The sequence below is a fragment of the Cynocephalus volans genome, chromosome 3 (assembly GCF_027409185.1).
Source record: "Cynocephalus volans isolate mCynVol1 chromosome 3, mCynVol1.pri, whole genome shotgun sequence".
Classification (NCBI taxonomy): Eukaryota; Metazoa; Chordata; class Mammalia; order Dermoptera; family Cynocephalidae; genus Cynocephalus; species Cynocephalus volans.
In genome coordinates this window covers 78,776,591-78,800,066 of record NC_084462.1, presented here as the reverse complement: position 1 = coordinate 78,800,066, position 23,476 = coordinate 78,776,591, and the positions used below count along the sequence as shown (strand labels likewise).

Sequence of the window (23,476 nt, the reverse complement as noted above, 5' to 3'; positions counted from 1 at the left end):
AAATGTTATGCACCTTGTAAAAATTCTTTACCTGGACAATTTTAGAACCATTTTATTTTTATGTGGTTATCTTACCTGCTGACATCAGTACAAATGCAGAAAATAATGCAATTTCATCTTCAGTTAGGTGCATAGAACATAAACTCTTTCCAAATTCAAACACAAAGCTAATAAAGTCTTCACAACCTGCCAAAATTAAAATACAGACAGTGTAGGATTTTGGTTATCATCTTAGGAGAAAAATATGGAAGAAAGTGAAGAGGGATCTAGTGGTTGAAGATCAGAGGGGACAGTAATAACATTTATACAGATTAATAGCTTGAAATCTTAAGAGAAAAATCTATTTAGCCAACCATCATCACCACCACCATCATTCAAACGAAAGTGAACTTTTGTAGTGTGATTACTATGTCAAGCCCTACTCTACGAGATTTCTTTGAGTTTCCTCTTATTTCACAACAGCCCCATGAGGGAGGTATTATTATTATCATCCCCTTTTTAGAGGTGAGGAAACTGGAGAGAAAAGTAGTATACTGAGGTCACACAGGTAGGAAGTACAGCCTGAGATTCAATGCCAGGGTGCCTGACGGCAGAGTCCAGACTTTTAACCAATAGAGTCTAACAGCTACAATCTAAGTCAAATGTCAAATTCATTGCTTTCAACTCTCTTTTACCTAAAACACCCTTAAAAATATTTAACAAATGACACATTCTGGGGTGAAACTATCACAATTATTTATCGAACTGAAAACATAGAATGCAAAAGTCTCCTAAAATAATAATCCAGTCTACAAAAGACTGGTTAAGTTTGGTGTCTATTCTTTTAGATTTGCATATTGTGTACATATATTTAAATGGCAATGGGCTATACTACACTTAACTATATAAAACTTCTGTCATGTAACTTTTTTAAAAAAAAATCACTTTATAGCATATCCTCGATACCTTCCCATTCTTTTTAATGACTATATTCCACTTTATTTAAATTATAGAAATCCAAAATAATTTATTTATAAAATATATGTCATAGTTTCACCTAGCTATACTTTATTTCTTTGATATTTGCATTTCATTCTCATTTATGGTTATTGTTGGAGAGGTATGGGAGGACAGACTTTTTGCTCTTTGCTTGATTTTATGTATCAAATCACATCCTCTAAGTTATCTGAATAATATATCCCCTGCAAATCTGTTTTCTTACAATCTGGAAGGGAACTGGAAGGACATGTAAAATAAATCCTTTTGATTATCAGCTAGATAAAATGAAACTTTAGATCATTACATGTAATATAGACAAAAAGCATTTGAGCTGTGTGACTTCTACAGTGACTAACTATAAAATAAAATAGGTAGAAGATCTTTTAATTTTTGTTCCCAAGTAACCAGTTTCCACTTTGTCCAATCAAAGTTTTCGCCCAACCCACATCTTTTCCTGTATCCCTGATTTAAAGATAAGGTACCTTGAGATTCCCTTACCTAAGGATTTGAAGACGTCAGGGCTAGCATACTTCCCATCAAAGTACACGGTGTTGTTCTGAGAGTCAAAGGCACGGCACATTCTGATAAACACCACCTCTAGAGAACCTAAGCAGAGGCAGAAGGGTTTGGGTCATTTGATGTAAGATCATTTGTAAGGTGCTAATGTAGAGATCTCTTTCGGAGACAGCACAGTGGGTGTTGTGTGTGGGTTGGCTAGTGGGCTCTCAGTCATGTCTGCTATCTGTCCAAAAGGCAGGGTTTGCTACTGTCTTTAAAGATTATTATGCTGAAGCTAAGGCCTGTTAAATTGAACCAAGGATTGATTTATCAATTACTTCCTTGGCACTCTTCTAGTTTGCAACGTAGAGTCTCAAAGTTTCTAGGAAAATATTTACTCATATTTATTAAAACAATCAATCAAAAACAGGGATCTCTCTCTGCGTTCTACAACCTTCTTCAAAACAACTCATTCATAAACTCCAGAGGACTTGGAGTGTAGAAACAAAACTCAGGAGATGGTAAAATTTGGAAATGCAGGTATCCTTCAAATTAATCTTTTCACTCAGAATAGACACAAAATAGGGGAAATGTTTCCTGAACATAGCTCCAAAACCTTTTTTTTTTTAACCATCAAACTTTTTCTCTATTCAAATTTGGCATATTTATAAATAGCAACAATGAGCTCCATAAGGTGCTCCTAGAAATAAACAAAATGCATATTCATTACTCCTAAATATCAGTGTACAATGAGATTTCAAATCAAATTTTTTTTTAAAATTTTATTTTGTCGATATACATTGTGGCTGATTATTGCTCCCCATCACCAAAACCTCCCTCCCTTCCCCTCCCCCCCACCCCCCAACAATGTCCTTTCTGTTTGCTTGTCGTATCAACTTCAAATAATTGTTGTTATATCTTCTTCCCCCCCACCCCGGTTTTTTTGTGTGTGTGTGTGTGAATTTATATATTAATTTTTTTTTTTTAAAAAGAACTCAGTTTCTGCTAAGAAAAACCTGAGCTATTATCACTGGAGAAAAACTGTTCCTGACACCATCCTTACCAAGCATTTCTTTAATAAGCGGGTGAAATCAGGTTAAGAAGAGATCTCAAAATGCACTTGCAAAGCACATACCTGCTTTGAGAAGCACAATTTGATCATTTTGACACAGTTCCATAAATCCATCAATGCGTTTGGCAAACTCCACCACATACTGTATAGCTTCTGTGATTTTGATGGCACACAACTGCCACATCACCTCGCGCTGCTGTTAAAGGGGGACACGCATGAACACACATGGTTACCTGATATCCATGACACGACTGCTTTGACTGTTCCTATTTTGTAAAATTCTTCTTTGGAAATGGATTAAAAAAGCCCAGAGGATTAAAAAATAAACAGTTGCCCAGTTATTTGGGTTATAACAATCGCTTTCACATCCTTTCTCGTCTCCTCCAATTCCTCTCTCTGACATTTTTGGTGGCAAAGGGACGGGGAAACATGTGAGGAACACTTGGAGCAGAGCTGAAAAGAAGAGTCAGGGAAGCAATACACGGCACAGATTCAGCCCAGGGCCACAGAGAGAAGCAACGTAGGATCTCCTTTTAAGCAATTATTTTACCTTGGAAAATTTTCCACTACTTTACTGGGGGGAGGGAAGAACAGAGGAGTCGATTAAATTTATTGTGCACCTACTATGAGCTAGGTGCTTTATGACACCCTTGTCTTATTTCATTTTTGTAAGAACACTTTCTATTGTCTAGAATTGGACACTAAAGCTCACAGAGGTTTCACAGCTGATAGGTGTAGGAGCTGGTATTTAAATCCAAGCATCTCTGACTCTGAAATCCCATTTTATACACTTGTTGCTTCTCACTGCTTTCTTGCTTCTCCTTCATTGCTGTGGCTGCTGGCATTACCAGCTACCTCAAAGGCAAAGTAAAGTGTTGCTATTCCTAACCTGTTCTGTTAACTTCCTTTCATATATGCACTTTCCAGTTCAGTTTCAGGGTGACCTGGATCTGTTGTGTTGCTCACTTGTTTCCCCAATCTTAGTTTTAAGACTGTTTCCACCAATGTAATGGGGTGGAAGAAACCGTGAATTAGGAGCCAGGAGTCAGGGTCTGATCCTGATGTTTTCACTCTCCAGCCATATGCCAAGGGATATTAGTTTCTTCATATGTAAAATGAAAGGGAGGATTAGTCTAGATAATCTCCATGGTCCTTATGAAGCCTAAATTTCTACAGTTATTGGAAGAAAACACAGCATTTTCTTTGACCAATGGCAGAATGGGTAATTAAAAGTTCCCACTCCCCAGCTTGCCCTTCTATTTTAGTGGCTTATTGATCAGGGTGTTTTGTAAAAAAGATCAGTAGCAGCACTATTTGTTAGCCTCATATTGCTAAGTTCAGACTGGAGTTATGACCATAGCTTCCAAACCTTGTTTTTGTACACACTTTCTAAACTCCCGCATGTTAACCTCTGGAAATATGAGGCTGAGATTATTTTACATCAACTTTCAGACCTTAAAATCTTCCATTATGATACTGAGACAAATCCCAATTCACTTGGGCTTTTGGAAGCTGTTTAATCTAGTCCCCTGTTGACAAATGGAAGGAGATATGTGTACACTTATACAACACAATGTAACTTGTTTATTATTGCTGAAATTTTGCACACTGGCATCTCAGTAAGACAGCAAAGCTTCAAGAACCTGATTAGCTCTAGAAGAAAGATTTTTAGACAGAAATCTGATATCTGATGAAAGATAGTCATTCTTTGGTCTGTTTGAACTCTTGACCAAATCTCCTGCACAATACCCTTCCCCGTGTTGCCTCAATCCTAGGAAAAATTCCTCAGATTATACCTTGTTTTGGTAGTTTTCAATCTCTTCCTGCAGAAAGGTCTGCCACGTTATCTGCTGCAGCTCTTCTCTCAAGTATTGACAGGTTTCCAGATGTGATTTAGATATATTCTGTGCAAGGTGTTCTAAGGAGAAAACAGGAGATCACAAACATAAAAAGCCAAGTTCTTAGATAATCAGTGGTTCCCCTACTAAATACTTGCTTTTATTAGTAACAAGTACAATGCAATGTGCCGACCCAGTTTTTATTATCTTTACACATTTAAACAAACAATTTGCAGCTACAGTTGCTTAAGGACAGGGATATATTCTGAGAAATGAATCATCAGGCGATTTTGTCATTGTGCAAACATCATCTTACACAAACCTAGATGGGACAGCTACTACACACCCAGACTATATGGCATATGGCCTGTTGCTCTGACCACTGTCAAATATGTATTCTATCGCTGACCGAAATGTCGTTATGTAGTACATGACTATATTCTGTATTTGGGAACAGGAGGATGTAGGACAGGGACTTTGCAAAGCCAACATTTCAAGACATGGCTTGGTGACTTCAAAGACCCTCATAACTCTGAACTTTTTCTGTGCCTTTACACCAATGTCAGGGAATGAACAAATATTGACCTAGACAGATACGGGAAATGATTGACATGTCTTCTTCTTCGCATTTTTATAAAGACACATCTGCCATCTGTGAAGGATTACCCTTGAAAAACTAGGAAACAATAATCTTTTATGATGGAATTATACATTTCTTTTGTTTTTCCTGCAAATAACAGAAAAAGCATTATTGAGGGCCTACCATGTGACTATGTATAGCACAGTTGTTAAGAGATAGACTCTGGAGATAGACTGTCTACATCTGTATCTCAGCTCTGTTACTTAGTAGTTGTGTGATCTTAGGTATGTTACTTAACCTCTCTGTGCTTTGGTTTCCTCATTTGTAAAATGAGGAAAATACTATCTATTTCATAGGGTTGCTATGAGAATTAAATGAGTTGAGCACTTAAATAGGGATAATTACATAGCGTATGTTATGTAAACATTAGTTATTATTGTACTTCAGTGTCAGGGATTTGAAGATAATAAACAGATGCCAAAGAAGTTTTCTCTAGGAACTTATAATCTGGTGAACATGTACGGACACACTGAAAGGACAATTCAAAATATCAGATAAGAAAGTATAAAGTTAAATTATATCAGAAGATAAAGAAGAAAATAATAGGTGCTACAAGGAAAGGGAGAGATTAATGTCTTAGGGGATGCTTCTTGGCAGAAGAGGAACATCTGCATTAGATCCTGAAGGATGGGTAGGATTGGAAAGAGAGGTCAGTGGTGTCCACAGGTGGGCCAGTCCCACATAGGAGGGGTCAAGCATGGCATTTGTAGAGGCTGTGCAGAAGTGATAAAGTGATAGTGTCGAAATAGAAATATAGGTAAATAAGAGTCCAAATCCTGAAGCCTCTTGAATGTTATGGATTGAGTTTGGACTTGTAACAGAAGGAATCAGCAGGATTCTCAAGTGGGAGCTGACATGTTGAAAACTGTATCTGGGAAAATAGAGCAAGCAGTTTTGTGTTCTATTTCTCTGTGGATTGGAACACAGAGAGACTGAGGCAGGAGGTCTGATTAGAAGGCTGCTGGAATCTGGCTGTGAGAGACAAGAACTTGCAGCAGTTTGGTAAAAACTGTTATTGAAGGGAAGGCTGATTAAAGAAGTACTTTAAAAGAAGAATTGACAAGATTCTGTGAATATGAAACCATATTCATTCATAAAAAGACCATATTCATGACCATATTCAAAAAATGACCCCCTCCCAGGGTCCTGAATGTATAATAGGGCAATACATTTGAAAGAATGGTACTGAATGCAGACTTGGCAACACTAGTGAGGAGTGTCCATTTATCTGGAAATTTGTTACTGCTTTTGACAAACAGAACCAAACTTGTTTGCATGAAAATAGAGGTTTGCCTAAATGGAGCTTGAAACTAGAATCTCCTTAGAGACACTGAAACATAGTAAACCTTAAAGACCCTACGTGGCAACACTCAGACACAAAAACAGCATAAATAAATAACATAAAAAATCATAAACAAACGAAAAAATTTAAAGGACGGAAAGAGACAGAAACAGAGAAAGAAGGAGAAGCCCTAAATTATGTCTTAGAATCAATGACATTTGTGAAGAGGGGAGTAAAGACAAAAATAATGGAGAGTCAGAAACGAGAGAATAAATGTGGAAATAACGTAGTAAACCATCTCCTATAGAAAAAGCTCTCACTATATAAGACCGTTTCTAGAACGTAAACCAATTTTCGCACATACGAAAAAACATAATGAAGGTGAAGGGTGTTCCCAGGGAAGCAGGAGGGGATCCTGTGGGGTGAACGATGGGAAGAAGCTCCTGTCATTCTCTTCCAGTTAATATGGTCAGCGTCGTCTTGTTTCACTTCATCCTAAAAAATGTTTCCGCTTAATCCCTGCCTATTTGAGTCCCGCTTGCAGACCTGCCAATGAGACAACAAGTAGTGCAATGCACGTAGCCCACCAGCAGAGGGCAGCGGCTGCATTCTCACTAACTACTCACCAACTGCCTCCGATTCCAATTCACGGTGGACTTGGCAAGTGTAAGATTTTAGACACTGCTATTTTTAAATCTCCATTTCAGCAAAGGAGAATATGGTCAGGCTGAATAAAAGTTAAGAAGTTAGTGTGGGCTCTCAGAGAAACACTCTGGAATAGTGAAATACCTTGGAACTTGGAGTTGGGAGACCTGGTTTCTGGACTGTGCTCAGTAGATATCTGTATCACCTGAGACTGGGGCAACTCAGTTCACCTCCTCAATGATTGCTTCATCAATACAGCCACCGTTGAGATATTTCAGATGGAAAATCTGGGCTTTTGAGTCACAGATTTTCATAGTGGGAAGAAACTTTAGACATCTTCTGGTCTAATCTCTCCTCATTTTACAGGTAATAGCATTAATAATGATGATAATAGTTAACACTTATGTAAACAAAACAAACAAACAAACAAACAAAAAAAACACTTATGTAGCGTTTAGTATGTGCCAGACCTATATAATTTCTATTTATTATGAATAGATATATACACACATATATATTTATATAGTTTTATAAAAAATATTTTTTTCTCACTTAATCCTCATAACAACCTTAGGAGAAAGGTATTAGTATTATCTCCATTTTACAGAGGAGGAAACTGAGCCACAGTGAGGTTAAGTGACTTCTCTGAGGTGTCACAGCGGCAAGTGGCAGAGCTATGATTAAAACACGGACAATTTGGCTCCAGAGTCTGCACATTTAATTTTTATATTCTATAGTAGGAAAACTACAGCTTGCAGAGGTTACATGACTTATATTGGGGTGTCCAAATTACGGCAAGGCTAGGACCACGACCCATATAAGCTAATTTCTTCTAATGCTTTGCCCAATCAGTCATGTCTCCTTCACAAAGCTTTAGTTACCAAGTACAGCAACACACACAATTAGCAGGCTTTTTTTTTTTTTTTTAATGAACCTAGCTTGTTTATCTGGAATGTATAATGCATATACTAATTATACATCGATGGCAAAATTTCCTACCCAAGGATGAAGACATATTTCTACTAAAAGTAATGGGTTGTGGATACTATTATTGAAGGATAGACTTGGACTTAGGATATGTTAATTTACAATTTATTTTGCTATTATACAACTGGTTTCATTTGTTTAAAATCTGATGACAAAGTTTTAGCCTAAATGAAGTCAAGAGTCTTGGTTAAAGAGACAGCAGGACTGAAGCCCTAAAGGAAATATCAGGAGCTTTAGGTAGCTTTGAAGCAGCAGCAGCAAGTCTTGGGCCACTTTAATGCTACTCTTAGCTCCCTGAACTGCTTTGCACATTTAATGACATAGAGAATTAGAGCCCAATTACATTCTTTTCAAATAAATTCTAGTTTAGTTTTGGGTTGGGGACTACTCCTAGTCGTTAATTCATCCTGGAAAATTCTATAATACATGTGAAAAATCTCTAATTTAAAAGAACATAGAGAAAGTATGAGGACACTGGGCTCCCAGACTGTATAGGGAGGTGACCATGGTGGCAGAAGCAGCTGATTTGTCCGGGGTCCTGGGGAATCAGCTCAGCCATTTCTGGCCCCATTCAGGTATTAGTGTACTTTTAGCCAAAGTGCTCTGTTCAGGGGCAACGCTTTGGCTAAGCCCTATGGGTTTATTTTAGGATTGAATATTTGATAAGCAAACAGGACAGGTTCACTAGTGTTTATGGTGAGGTGAAAGCAAAGCTAAAGTGAATCAGGTCATTTTTCACGGTATCATGTCAGCTTTCAATCAAATCCTTATTCATTTCTGAAAATTTTACTTTCATTACAGTCTGCTTAAGGCTCAGCCAACCAAGATGTCATGACAAAAACGGAAGGTTTTTGTTCTAGTTCAAGAAAAAAAAAATCAAACCTACCTCTGCTCAGCTTGGCTTCTAGTTCAGAGGTTTCTCTGCTAATCAAAAGAGCTGTGATACACCTTTAATGCTGTTCAGTGGTTAAAGACCAGGCTTAAAATGTCCCTGCTCTTGAGGATTTAAATTTAGACCCATAAAGAGATGCTCGTGTAAAAACCGTAAAGAACATTCAATTTGTTCTATTTGGAGAAAGATTTTACTGGAAATATAAATTTTCAGTTAAAAGATGTTTTATGGGATACAGAGGTGGAGAAACCAACTGAAGAACACAGCCATTATTTCTGTGAACTGAGAATTTCTGTGCTTAAGTCAGAACCTGCTGGTTCTCTCCCATCTGAAGTCTTCATTCTCTCCTCGTATTAACTTAGTCATCTCCACAGCAACTAATTGAAATATCCCAAAGGACTATAACCTTGCGTGAGGAATCACCAGGAAGAGCAGATCAAATTCTAAAACTCAAAGGTTCTTATCAAAGTTTCTCTAATAATAGTGCCATACTTAAAAATCGATTAAATTTAGCAGAGGATGTTAACACAACTTTCTTGAGGTGGAAAGTTTCTCATTGTGTTATCAACATTTCTAGGTCACATCTCCCAAGAAGCAGCAACGTCCCAGCAATAAGGAAATGACAATTTTTTCTGTTTTGCACGGTGAGCCTTACATGGCATACATCAATTTCTTCACCAATTTCTACAATCAAAGCATTTGGACAAGTAAAGAAGCTAATTTCCCTTTAACGTTTATAGTACACATTAGGGTTACAAAACTTAGATGCCTAGGAGGGCTGGGCAGATGATGGAAATGGGAGAAGTCAGGTGGGCCCATCTAAAGGTGTTAGCCTCTGACTGGTACCAGTTGGTTGTTGAGGTTCACTAACGCTGGCCCAGTGTAACTAGGTCATTTTTTCCCCTCCCACAAGAAGCTGACAATCTGAATTTTTTGGTATAATTGTCCAAATTTAAATTTTGGCAATACATTAAAACATTTTAAAACTCGGCACTGGTCAACAAAAAAAGATTAGGGGCCAGGTTCCACTTGAGAACTGCCATTTCTTGTTACCTTAGACGTAGAGCAATAGCTGGAATATAACACAAGTAAACGCCAAACGAAGTTAATGTGGCCATGTCCTGAGCTTACAATTTTCTGCAGAATTTAAAGATTGCTTACATTCATTTTGTCCCATTTCTGATGCTGAGAGGTCCATGTATTACTGGATACGTCATGGCAAACAGCAGACAGCCAAAAGCAAGGGGTCAGGGTGGAATATGCAGTGGCCCACGTGGGAAAGGTGAATTGCATCATTTTAATAACAAAACTCATTGGAGACAAGTCAGACATCCCCCCTTTACTTCAAAGGGCATGAGTAGAGCAGCCCCAGAGACACAAGCATGCCATTACCTAATTCTGCCATGGACACAGTTGGGGACGTCTCTCCATTGGTGAACGAACAGTAGGGAAAGAAGCCTGATGCTGGTGTGTAGTCACATATTGGTTCTGGTTTGATTCCATTGATATCAAGACCTGACTGGTCTGGGGAAGGCTGTATGTCCAGGTAGAAGCTGCTGACGGCAGAGTCTGCCTTGCTCCCCTCAGGGGTGTGCCCGTCGATGTAGTTGCTGAGGTCATCGTGCAGTTCCGTCAGCCCGTTGGCCGAGATGTTGTAGGTGGGCGTCAGCGGCTCAGCCTCTCCAGGCTGCTGTTGGTGGTCCCGCTGCTGCTGCTGCATCCGGTGTTTCTGCACTTCAGCATACAAGCTGTCTCTTTGCTTCTTCGACATGCGGCCAAATTTTACAGCTGGAAGAAAAAAGCCAAAGCACGCCATAAATATTGTGCTTTTCTTCATAATCTTCTCCGGTGTGCTTTAGGGTTTCCTTTGATGTCTTAGACAATCTCAATCGAAAACCACATGACCACAAAATAAGGACAGAATTCAGAGGTGAAACCAGTTCCACCCCATGCAAGCTCGCTCCATCCCCCTAAGCACCAGAGAAACAGTGTTCAGAAACAGACCCAGGATGGTTAGGAGAGACTCAGAGCAACACTGTCTCTTTTCTTGCTAGGCTCCTTAAGTTACTAACATGTAACTTAATGTGCTGTTCACTCTCTACCCATGCAGCTGGCCTGGACCCCCTCCTGCTCTCCCAGTGTTCAGACCAAGGTGCAGGGATGTGAAGATTCACAGGGCACGTGGAGGCACAAGCAGGTAATCTTTAATTTTCTTTCAGTTCACTGTTCTGTACACTCGAAGGAGGTTCTTCCTCATCAATTGGCCAAATCTGAGGCTTCATGGAGAGGCCTAAACAGACTGGACACGGTCTTTGTAATTCCCTGAACTACATCTCCAAGTCCACCTGACCTAAGAAGCCTCCTTCCCCATTCACACATCATGGCAGCCCCTGTGAGACCCTTGGACCCATCCTTAAATGACATTTTCTGCTGTTCTCATTTAACCTCAAGTAAAAAGAGCTTCACGAGTTTGAAAGGGCAAACACTATATAAGATTCCTGTTGGGCAGATTTGTGTTTGCAGCTCCTCTCCTTGAGATGTGTCCCCGTATTTAAAGTGGAGCAACAGCTATAGTAAGTTTCTCGTTCATTCAGAATCTCCAGTGATTTCTCCTGAAACACTGAGATAATTTAAAACAACAACAACAACAAAACAAACAAACAACCCCCCAAGCCTATGATTTCCAGGTCTGAGTTCTCTCACTAACTCATTTATTTCATAGCTAGACTCTGCATATGCAGATAAAGCCTCTGCTAGAGGGGCTTGGTTCTCTTAATTGATTGTGGTTAAATTTATACCTGACCAGGCAGATGAATCATCCATTTGACCATCATCATAGTTATATGCATCTGGGGCAGGAGGCAGGATAGATGGAAATGAAACTGGGAACCAACACTGCCACATGGCCAGCTGGTGGATGCTTTTCCTGCCAAGGAGGACGTGCTGTCCTTTTGCACAGAAGAAACAAGTAAGCTGGAATGTTGGTCAATTTTTAGTTTCCACGACTCAGATGGCAAACTTGGGTGGGGCTGGTTAGACAGAAACCAGGCTGATGTGGGCTCTGAATTTCAGGCTCAGAATTTTGTATGCCCCAACATTCATTCCAAGCCCACAACGACTTGTGCTATTTCTTATATGCAAAAATTTCAGAGGCATACTGAAGGTAGTTAATAGTTTTGAACAGAATACTCTAGGACACCCAAGGGGATCAATAGCCCTAGGTAAACACATTCTGCTGTGACTCTGCACTTGTATTTTAACTTTTGCTTTAATATTAAAGACAGTAATCATAGCATCCTGAAAGTGAAATAAAAGGACCAGTTCTTGAGAAAGTGCATATACAACTTGTGATTTTAACTTACAAATTCATAAGAGATATATCTAACTTGGTCAGTTTAGTGCCATCGGAAGATGAAATCTGCAGAGTTGAATGTCACAGGAATTCTGAGAACGTGGTAAAAGTTCTATGACTTGTATCTTCCGATGACAAAAACTTCATTTAGTAGTGGCACACTGGGTGGCCTCTTAGAATTTGTAGGAACAAAAGTGAACTCTTGCTTGGGCGGGTCCACAGGCCCTAAGAACATCTGATTATGGGGAAGGCAGGCTTTTGGAAAGCCTGCCCCTCAACCTGAAGTATTTTTCCACAGGCTGAGATTCCATTGGAGGAGACGTTTTCCCGCAAAGGGATCTCTTAAGAGAGCCAGCCAGTATGCTCGGAAAAAGTCTTTAAAACAGACCCGCTGAACTTTCTGCCCAGTTTCCATGTATAAGAATAACTATCTTGAAATCTGGTGTTGATTATTTAGTGCACTTAAGATAGTTTTCCAGGAAGATCTCAGAATTTTTGGTGACTGAACGGGAGGCAGTCTCTATTCCTTAAAAAAGCTTCTTTTAATGAAAAGAATATTTGTCATTGAGCCGTGCTTTGCACTATTGTCACACATGCTGTATATACAAATATTTGACTTTGGCACGTGATTCCAAATATCCAGTTAGCACAAAAGCTACTTCATCCCATCTGCCCGTAAATTTACTAGTGTAAAGCAAGTAACAATTAGCTCTGGCTTGTGTTTCCTACGGGGGAAAGTGCCTGCAGGAGGTATATTTATTCAGGCTCTCAGGTGTCACTTACCTTCAATCAACTTATCCACCTGTAATGTCTGAAACATCAAAAATCTGAAGGTGTTCTGATCACAAGAGCCTTCTCTGCTCCACATCCCCCTCCATCAGCCAGTCAGTGGGCTCCGATGGATAGTGGGGAGTAAGCAACTTCTGTGACTGCCACAAAGCTGCCAGAAGAGCAGGGGGAGTGGGGGGTGGGGAGGGGGGAGGGGGCCGAGGGGGCATATTTTGGCAGATCTGGGTCCAGGTTTCAGAAGGCGCTTTCACAACCCCATGCTACTGCACAATGCAAGCTGCGAGAGCTCACCATCTCGAGACATCCCCACGGCAAGGCATTTCTGTAATCGACAGTGCTGGCAGCGGTTTCTACTGGTTCGATCAATCAAACAGTTCTTCTGACGAGGACAGGAGTAGGTGGCATTGCTTTGCTGACTTCTCCTGAAAAAGCCCTGTGATTCAGTTATGAAATATAAAACAGGTTAGTGTCAGTTTGAGTGGTATGGTACTAAAGGCAGTATACTAAACACTGAGGGGTATTAATATTTAATGGAGAATTAAACTTGTAGCAGAATCATTCAGGAGACCATTAATGAAATTAAAGTCACTTCTTTTTCCTTGAGTAAAATTGATCCCTGGAGCCTAATCCTCTGTCCCTTACATATGCAAAACTTTCTTTAACTTCAACAGACAGTTGCCTATATAAAAAGCACAGGATCCCTGTTCTGGGCTTCTGATAACCCAAAGCAATGTGCTTGAGGGAATGATACAAAGGGACTTATCTTTAACCTTTATCTCCAAACTATGTTTAGTAAACTCAACACAAAACACTTCTCTGGGATGTCTAGAGTTAAGGTAAATGCAGCCACAGCATAACCCAGGGTGCTGCAATCCTGGTGCACTGTGGTCATCGCTTCATCCATGGCCCTTTCGGGGTCTCTCATTCCTCAAGTTAGGATCTACTGTCACAAGCGGTTAGCTGACAGTTGGATGGATTATTTTGGCAGATCAATCAGATTGGTAATAGTCTTTAACCCATGACAGTTTGGAAATAACATGTACTCAGAATCATGGCTCTGAAGATTTAACAAATCCACACTGATCCTCAAGTTTGTATGTGTCGAGCGCTGTTTTAGAAATGACGGAGGGTACAAAGATGCATAAGGAGCTACTGACCTCCAGGATTTTATTTTTACTTGTTTCCTCTGCTAACTTCCCAAGCTAGATTCTCAGCTCATTAATTTTCAGTGTTTATTCTTTTCTTAAAGCTGCAAGTTTTCCTTTTAGTTATGTTTTAGCACCATACCACAAGCTTTACGAGGCAGTATTTTCATTGTCATTCAGTTGAAAACATATTCTAATTTTCAGTAGATTTCTTTTTTAATCCATATGTTACTTAGAAGCATTAGCTATCTTTTTATTGTCGACTTATCTTTCAGTGTTTTTGTAAGCTAGGGATGTATGCAGAAGAAAAATAAGGTAACTGGAGTCATTTTTATGAAGCAGAGCCATGAAGGGTACAAAAGAGAATTATGTGCAAAGCTTTAATGGTGAAGACAGATGACCCCAACAAAGGGGACACAAGTGGAGAAGGGAGAGATACAATCCTGAAGAACTGACAGAATGGTGGGCAATCTGATAAGGGTACACTCCCATCAAAAGATTTTTCTGGAGGCCAATTTGGTAGTTGTATTAAAATTATTAAAAACAGGCCTAGCCATCGAACCAGTAATTACCTTTTAAGGAATATACCATAAAGGAATATTAAGAATGGTACAAAGATTTACCTACAAGAATGTTTTTCACAGCACTATCTATAAAACAGAAAAATTTAGAAAGATCCTAAAAGTCTAACATTACCAAATTGTATGGATTCCGTGTGTCCATACAATGGAATCCAGCAACCACTAAAAATGGTATTTGAGAAATGCAATTATTCATATAAAAAGGTGATAAAAATATACTGCTAAATTTTTAAAAAGCAGCAAAAGAACCAAGCATAGTATAATCTAGTTTTAGGGGAAAAAATTAGAAACCCATATATTCAACATAGAGGAGACTTTGAAAAATTATGTCCCCAAATGAAAAGAACCATTTGCTCTGGTTGATGGGGCCATGGGTGATTTAAATTTTCTTTTTGTTTATCTGTGCTTTCTATTTTTTTCCTTAAAAATAAGGAGGTGGAAAGGTATGTGAGTTATTTTGGAAGAAGAATCTAGTACATCTACTTTCTTCTGTATAGCTGGGGGCCTTTGTGGGCCAAATTGATGTGTATGATGTACACGACCTCATTTCCCAGTTCTGTACTTTTGAAAACCAACCTGGGTTGGGAGGGGGCAGGTCCCTGACCTCTCACCCCCTCTCATTTTCTGCCAGGCTGCTTGCTAACCTAAACATGGGTGAGGCTGGCGACCCAGCATCTCACACTGTCTCTCTATTGTACTTTACATCCACCCTATATCAAGTCTGGCGTCTTCTGTAAAGCAATCTCCCTCTGCTCAAAATATCTAAATCTGTCGGTGTGTGTGTGTGTGTGTGTGTGTGTGTGCACGCGTGTGTATGTTTTCTCCTGTAAAAAGGAAGGGAGAAGTAAAGCTTCCTTTGGGGCTTAATGGAGAGAATTCAAGAAAATACAATGGTAACAGAGGCAGAAAATCCTTTGAAAGAGATGCCAAGAGGTCACCTGTCTAAGCATTCATTTTAGTCTGAGACACATAATCTCTGTCAAAGCTGAAAGGTGTTCATCTTTCTCGAGACTCCACCACCACTCGCACCACCATGCTTGTTATTGCTGTGGTGCCTAGGATCAGGAATCGATTTGCTTTTCCTTTAGTTGGGGTTGAATTTTGTTTGCTTCCCATTAAGCCTGTTCCAGTTTGTTTTATGATCACCGAAGGTGGAGAATGTCTGAAAGATCTCTTTTTTTCTTTAAATGGAACCAAAACTGGAGGGCTGCCAAGCTATCTCCTAGATGCCTCCTCTGCAGACCAAGTCACAGCACGGGTCACCTTTCTTTCTAGGTTCTTTCCCACCTTTAGTATTTCTTCTTAGGATCCTCTCCAATTTCTTCACTTCTTTCAAAAGTTTGAAATCCAGAACTAGACACAGCTCTTGAATAACAGTTGGGTTATTAATGAAAAGGATAGCTGCTTTTTGGTGTCCATGTAGTAATTTAAGTTAACATCAAACCACTTTGAATCCAGTTCCAGAATGTTGGACGTGATATATAACCATCAGTTTGCTCTGCTACAAGGGAACTGAGAGGACATGGTGCTGATGATAGATAAACTGATCAGTCTGAATGTGTGCTTGTATTAATCATATGCTTTTATTCTGTATTTTTAATGCTTTGACATCTTGGGGCCTTGCTGACCCTAGAGGGACTGCTCTTCCCAGGGCTAGTTAATTCCTACAGATAGCAAATAACTTGCCTACAGCATGCCCTTGACACGCAAACCAAACAATCCAGAGCCCTCACTCCAACCACCTCCTTTATCAGGCTCTTATACTTCCAGCAGCTATTCTCCTTCTCTGATCACCCCAGGGCCAGGTACCAGGCAGCTAGGCACAGCACCCCCTGTAATTATTCAAACCAGCCACTCCTAAGCCTGCTTACCCTGCCTCGCACACATTCCTTCCTGTGGGAACCTTGCACTGCCCCACCCACACTCTGCCTCTTGATGACCCTGGCGCTTCTCTGTGTGGCCCCCCTTGCAAGGCATGCCACGCCACGGATCCTGCTTTTAGGGATCTGTGAGAGTAAACTTCCGTCATGATGCAGTCATTTCTATATCTGTATGTCTTATGATATGTGATTGAAACAAATCTTGGGTTCCATTAAAACAGTGCTAACTACAAACGAGGCACTCTGGGCTTTATATGGATTATGACGTTTAGTTTTGACAAGGGGAATATGAGGCATGTACTGTCATTTCTCTGGTTTTAAGACCAAAGAAACTGAGGCTTCAAGAGGTGCAGTGACTTGCTCAGAGTTCCCACCTTCAGCAAGTGGCAACACCAGGACATAAATTCATGGAGTTTAATTCCAGAACTACACTGTTATCCTTTTTGTTTTTCTGCTTCCCTGTGTGTCAGAAGAATTTGTCCTCGATTGTTCTCATAGAGGGCAACCATTAAGTTAGTCAGTGTAAAAAAACCATGTACACATAACAAAGGAGCAAGACTGATGTACTCTGAAATTAGTGTTTTCCTTCTGATTAGTCTTGTTAGCTGAACCGGGTTGCCGCTGCCCAGGTATTTTACAAAATCCTCTTCTACGACTGCCTCCTGATCTGGGTGAGGAGTCACATGAGGAAATAAGTCTCATGATTCCATAATTTTCCCTCATTTCTGACCAGAAGTATTATGCCCCTTTGTTTTGCCTTACTTATCTCTAAATCACTTTGGCTCATTTAAAAAACAAACAAACAAACAAACAACAAAAACAAAACAGACTGCAAGGGCATAGAGTCAGTATTATTAAAGATGTCTGAGTAATTATGACATCAATTGTAAGGCAAATCCTCAAGGCATTCCACATATGCTCTGAGCAGTGGCACAGTGGCTGGAGCCATTGTCTGGCTTCCCAGCTATCTAATTGGAAGAGGACTACCCTTACTTAGATATCTCAGTTTTGAAGGGTTTGGGGAAAGCAAGCAGGCAGACACACCTAGTCTTCACACCATCATTTATTCTTCAATTGAATCAGCTGAGCAAATGCCTACTAAAAAGCTCTGGGAGTGGCATGGACTAAGTCAACAGAATCACGCCCACAAGAAAAACCATCAAATACCAGATGAGAGAAGTCAAATGGGGTTATAAAGCGAGAGCTGCGACGGGAGAGACAGGCTAAGCCTCCGTGATTCAAACACTGAACTGTGTATTACAGAAAAAATGAAGGTCTGGTCTTTCCTTTTTTTAAAACCTCTTCTTTTCAGCATTCTTTGGGGTTTCTTAGAGGTTTCAGGGTTTGGGAAGTTAAATTGATAAAACATCAAAAGCTGAAGGACACGTAGGAGAGTGAGAGGAGGAAGAAGACAAGAAAGTAGAAAGTATGGTAGGCACCTTCCTACCTAAAGGTGCAGCTAGTATGCTGCTAAGTACAGACGCAGGATCTTGTCTGGTTAGGCAGCAATCGTGAAGGAGATCCCAATGAGAAATGAGTGAGCTGAGACATGAATTCCAGGGGCTGGAGAGGCTGAGGCCATATAGAGAGCAGGGGTAGCATAAGCCATTGCACGGAGTTCTGGGTGGAATTGAGGAGGTGTGTACAAAAATGAGAGTGTTGAAGTTGAGTTAGCTGGGAAAGACATTAAGTACATATTTTGCAATTTTATTATTTCTAAAAGATAAGCTAATGAATTACTTCTTTGGCTCGCATAAAAATTCACTTTTTATGAATGTCAAAATACATGGAGATGTGCAATTACAAACATGGTGGGCTTGAGCAGAGAGCCACCATGATGAATTCCAAGTGTATACTTAGTGCGACTGTGGCACACTACCACCACCTAGTGGCACCATACTAACATGCAGTTATTGCAAACAGAAGGTACAAAAGAGCTAGAAGTTGAAAGATTATCAGGTTCAGTCCTTCTCAAATAGATGGTGTGCCAGAATCACCCATGGAGCTTCTAAAAAATACACCTTAGATCTATTGAACCAGAACCTTGGGGGATGTTGTCCAGTCATACTAGTTTGAACAATATGAAATTGCCATGTTTTGTGGGTCAAATAAGAAAAACTGTCAATTTTGTATGGTAAATATTTTAACAAAGCTTCTTGAAGATTCTGCCTTCCTCTTATTAAGAACCAGAGTTCTACTCTAGTTTTTTGATTTTCCAGATAACAAAAAAGCTCAGAATGTTAAATGAGTTTTTGAGATCCCAGGGCTGGTAAACGTCAGTGTTGGGACTCAAACTCCAGTACCCTGATTTTAAGTCAGTGCCCTCTTGCTTAAGTATTTCTTCTTAAGTGTTGGACTCACAAAACTGATGTCACGCAGTCTCGATTTCCTGACACAGAGTACCCGCACACACCCCCGTTCTCTCTCAAAGACACCTCTCCAGTGTCTCCTCTCTTATTTCACCTAGCCTTGCAGAGTGCCTCTCATTGAGTTTTATTTCTAATACCTGCCTTCCACTCTCTAAGAAAGTCTATTCCCTAAAACTTAAAAACAACAACAACAACAACAAAAAACCAGTATGGCTGTACACTATGAATTTCTTCATCAGTCACCCTAGATTGGAGCTCCCCAGGATGGGGACTGAGGCCATGGTATTCAGGAGAAGACTCATACCAGGTTGCAAGAGCTGAATGCCAAAATTCAGGAATTTTGTTGTCAGATACTTGTTAAACCTAACTGTTATTATAAAGTTAGGGCTGGCTGATTAGCTCAGTTGGTTAGAGCATGGTGCTTATGACACCAAGGTCCAGGGTTTGATCCCTGTACCAACCAGCTGCCCATCCCCTGCAACAAATAATTAAATTTAAAATTATTTACCAGTATCTATGTTCTTGGGGTTATTCACATTAATTTTATCTGAATGGTGGAAATACTATATAATGAATGATAAGCTAGTGTACATATCTTCCCTACTCTGCATTCAGTAAGACAGCATGTTAGGTAGCTTGAAAACGGCCATGTGGTGGAAGCATTTACACCACAGAAATTGGCAAATGCAATTTATTGTTTTGCTTATGTCTAGATTTAAAAAGTGATGAAGAAAATGATAATAATGTAGGTTAAACTTAAAAATATGTCATATCTGTAGCCATCACATTGTGAATAGCACAAAAAAAGAGGAAATATTCTTCCAGTATTTGAAAACTATTATTTGACTCAGCAAAATTTTCATGTCATCAATGACGAATAAGTGAAATTCCAAAATATGTCTTTGTTGTTTCACTTTCTTCTAATTCATTAATGAAAATGAAATATCCACCAATATTCACATTGGAACTATAGTCATCTGCAACCACAGGTACAGATGTAAGAGTTCAGCAAAACTCAATGAGACCATCTAGTGAGAATTGTTTGTTTATATGAAATTTATAATAAAGAATATTGTATATTTATTATTGTTTGTAAATTGTGTGAAATTATATCAGTGAAACAGTCACCAAAGTTATGTACAGATGTATAGACACTTTTTGTTTTCCAGAGTTGGCTGTTAAAAACTTACCAGTATGTGACTGGACTGAGCCCAGTCCTTGCGGGGTCCCCATCTCCCCTTTGTCTGAATGAATCCTCCCTCCTTTAGACAGGCATTTACCCAAAGTCATGGTTTGGCCTTCTAGAGCTGCATCATCTTTCCCCTGACCCACACAAGTTCCAGAAACTTAAGCTGAATTTTTTTTTCTTGTTTCCAGAATAGAATATACCTTGACCCACTGCTGATTTCCCAGCCTTGTCTTCTCCAGGGTTTTCTTGCTCAGCGACAAGCACCAACTTCCCCCCAGTTACTCAAGGCAGAAAGATGGGCTGCATTTCGTCTCGGCCTCCTTCCCACCCACATCCAAGCAGTCACTAGATTATGCTGCTTCTTGCTACCTTCCTATTTCTCAGATCCATTGATTTCTCTCCATCTGCACTGTAATTTTCATGAGTTCCATGTCTATCATCTCCTGAGTTGGTTTTATACAGCCTCCAGCTGGTACCCCTGCTTCCATACTTCTTTCCTCCTATCTATTTCACACAGTCACTAAGGATCTTTCTAAAACATAAAACTAATCAAGTCACTTCCCTGCTTATCAGCCCTCAGTGGCTCCCTACTGTTGACCAAGCGATGACTACTGTCCAGGCATCTCTCTCCCGTGGTGAGAAAGGGATTGCCCTTTTTCAAAGTCACTCTCTGGCTAAGCCTAAACAACTGTGCTTGCAGTTCCCCAAAGGGACCCTCTGCCTGCCACTTCCTGGAAACTCTCTCCTTCACTTCAGGATTCACTGAGATAGTCACTTTCTCTGATCTTGCCCCTCCCAAAGCTGGTTGAGGGGTCTCTCCCACGTGCATATTTAGAGGCCTATATTCATCCCTCTCATTGCCCTTGCCTAGCTATACTATCAATCTATCTCTCTCCTGGACTGCCTTGTTTCTTTGCTTCCAGTAGCTAACCTAACAAATGCTTGTTGAATGAATGACCAGCAGAGAAAACGATGGTAGTGATAAATACAGTGGTGACGATCATATGCTGACCACCTACTCTATACAAGGTACTATGCAGGATACTTTGCAAACATTATTTATTTGCAATTTACAACCTAAAATTTGCAAAGGAGGTATTTTCCTATCTGTTTCACAAATGAGAAAGTGTAGGGAGACTAAGCCATGTGTTCAAAGTCACATAGAAAGTAAGGGGAGGAGGTAGGATCTGAATTTCTGAATCCTTGATGCATCTGATTCCCAAGGCCATAGCCTTCTTGATGTACCACCAAAAGAGCACCAAGACAAACATGTAGAGCAGACCGCACAAAAAACAGGTAAACAAAAACAAGCGAGCAAAAAACACTTTTCCGTTCTGTAGCTAAAGTTCTATATAATGGTTCAAATAAGAAAGATGGCATTCTTTAGGGCACTGAATACCAGGCCTATACATAGGTAGGGAAACATTCATTTGTTAGATCTACTTAATAAAATGCTTTGAAACATACACGACATTTCCTATTGGGGTTAATAGTTTGGCCCAGGAGGGTGGGCTGGTTGGTCATGGACTGTGGGTGTGGTTGTGACATGCCCTGAGGGTCTTACTCTAAGGGGGTCCCTTCCTGCTTGGGACTCCTTCTCAGTGAAGCACAGGCTGAAATGCTGATCTGATGTTTGGTCTTTTGACAATTTTCACTTAATGAATTGATTCCTACAGTTCATTAACATACCCACTTCCACTTCTGTATACACATATGTCTTAATTAGCTGCTCATTGGCTGTTTAATTACAAGAAAACAGCTGACAGCTGCCTTGCTGAATTCTAATGGCAGACGCTTTGGAACGGCTACACATTTGCTCTTGACAACCAAGATTTATTCATAACTCTGTGATTTATTGTGAATGTTCATATGCCTGCCCAAATTATTGTATTTTCCAATACAACTAAACATTTGGAATTTGGGGGACTGCTGAATTTTGAATTTGGGGTGTATGTCTACCTTTCATTCTGTTTCTGAGGCTAAGAGCAGAGAATGCTATACGTAAGAAGAAGCACTATGTTAATAATTTTATTTATTTTGGGAACTTTCTGTTGAGAATGTTCAGAAGGATGGGGTGAGGAAGAAGAAATATCTTTGGATAAATGTGGTAGAAAGTTAAATGTCTAGATAAAGGGGAAAAGAGGAAAATTGTCAATTTTCCTCTTAATTTTATTCAGGGGTAAAGAGGGGGCATGCATAGATTAAAATCAAGGAAAGAAAGAGACAGAGAAAATGATTAAATTAAAATGGGGGCGGGGGGATGGTTCAGGAAGAGCAGTTCCCAAAGAAACAAATGAGGCAGGACATTTGTTCCTTAGAAAAGAACGGGCAGCCTGGTTCTCCAAAGTTAGCTGATACAGTCCCATGCTCATACATCTGGCAGCAATAAATCAAGGAAATTTGGATCCTTGTTCAATAATGACTGGCCTCCCTGTTGAATTGTATGCACAAATGATCTCTGATTAAAACTGACCTCAATTGTCTGTTGTATTTGGTAAGTGTAGATGTCTGCTTTTGACTGTGCTTTGCTGAGATCCAACCCGAGTGAACACATTTAACAAAAGTCATTTCCAAGCAAGCTGGAGGGACCTACCCTGAGCCAGGCACTATGTTAGGGCCTTATGTACGACATGGCCTCGAGCCTAGCATTTTCCATGAATTGAGGAAGGAGGGGAGTTACCTGAGACACGATTAAGACCAAAACAAATGAAAAAATACAAAAAAAATCTGAATCATCTTGATGCAAACAGGTTTAACATAACCTTTACCACTTGCACATTTCATCATAGGACTGATTTAGCTAAATAAAAATCTGTGCTTATCAATCTGTATATGCCAGAACTGAAACTTTGACATCATAGGATGCAATAACAGCTTGTTCTTCCCCAAGTCTAATTTCCATTTTAAAGGGCTAGCTCTAATACTGGGACCAGGTGTTATAAAGCATTAAAATAAAAATGTTGAGCATAAATGTATTCTTGCTGAAAAGTGGACAGAATTGGTTCAGGGCTAGTGATATTTCACAACTGAAATAAAAATATTAGAATCCTCTAAAAGACAATTTGGGCCTAAAAGGAACATCCATGGAAGATTTTCTTTAACTTAATACATAAAAAACCCCAGAAGTTGCTTTAAGTATTTTCTTATAGGAGAAAAAATAGTATCAACTATACACTCTAGATATCTTTGAAAAGTCTTTTTATTGTTAATTTAAGAGAATGTTAATGCAAGGAAACGGTTCCAAATTCTCCCTTTACCGGGTGTAAGTTCTTCCCACCCACATCCAAGAATTTAATCATCTTAAATGTATTAACTGGTGAGTAAATATTTGACAAATGA

General features: G+C 39.7%; 1 protein-coding gene across 3 annotated transcripts in view; it reads right to left on the bottom strand.

The window, feature by feature from the left end:
* RORA (RAR related orphan receptor A) overlaps positions 1 to 23,476 on the bottom strand; it is a 714,208-nt gene that overhangs the window by 6,559 nt on the left and 684,173 nt on the right. For all 3 annotated transcript variants that reach the window (XM_063089778.1, XM_063089780.1, XM_063089779.1), the window contains 6 exons: positions 13,265 to 13,406; positions 10,225 to 10,620; positions 4,345 to 4,466; positions 2,612 to 2,744; positions 1,477 to 1,584; positions 76 to 186 (listed from right to left, as the gene is read on the bottom strand). In XM_063089778.1, coding sequence (XP_062945848.1) covers positions 76 to 186; positions 1,477 to 1,584; positions 2,612 to 2,744; positions 4,345 to 4,466; positions 10,225 to 10,620; positions 13,265 to 13,406 — 1,012 coding nt within the window. The remainder of the gene's footprint in view (positions 1 to 75; positions 187 to 1,476; positions 1,585 to 2,611; positions 2,745 to 4,344; positions 4,467 to 10,224; positions 10,621 to 13,264; positions 13,407 to 23,476) is intronic.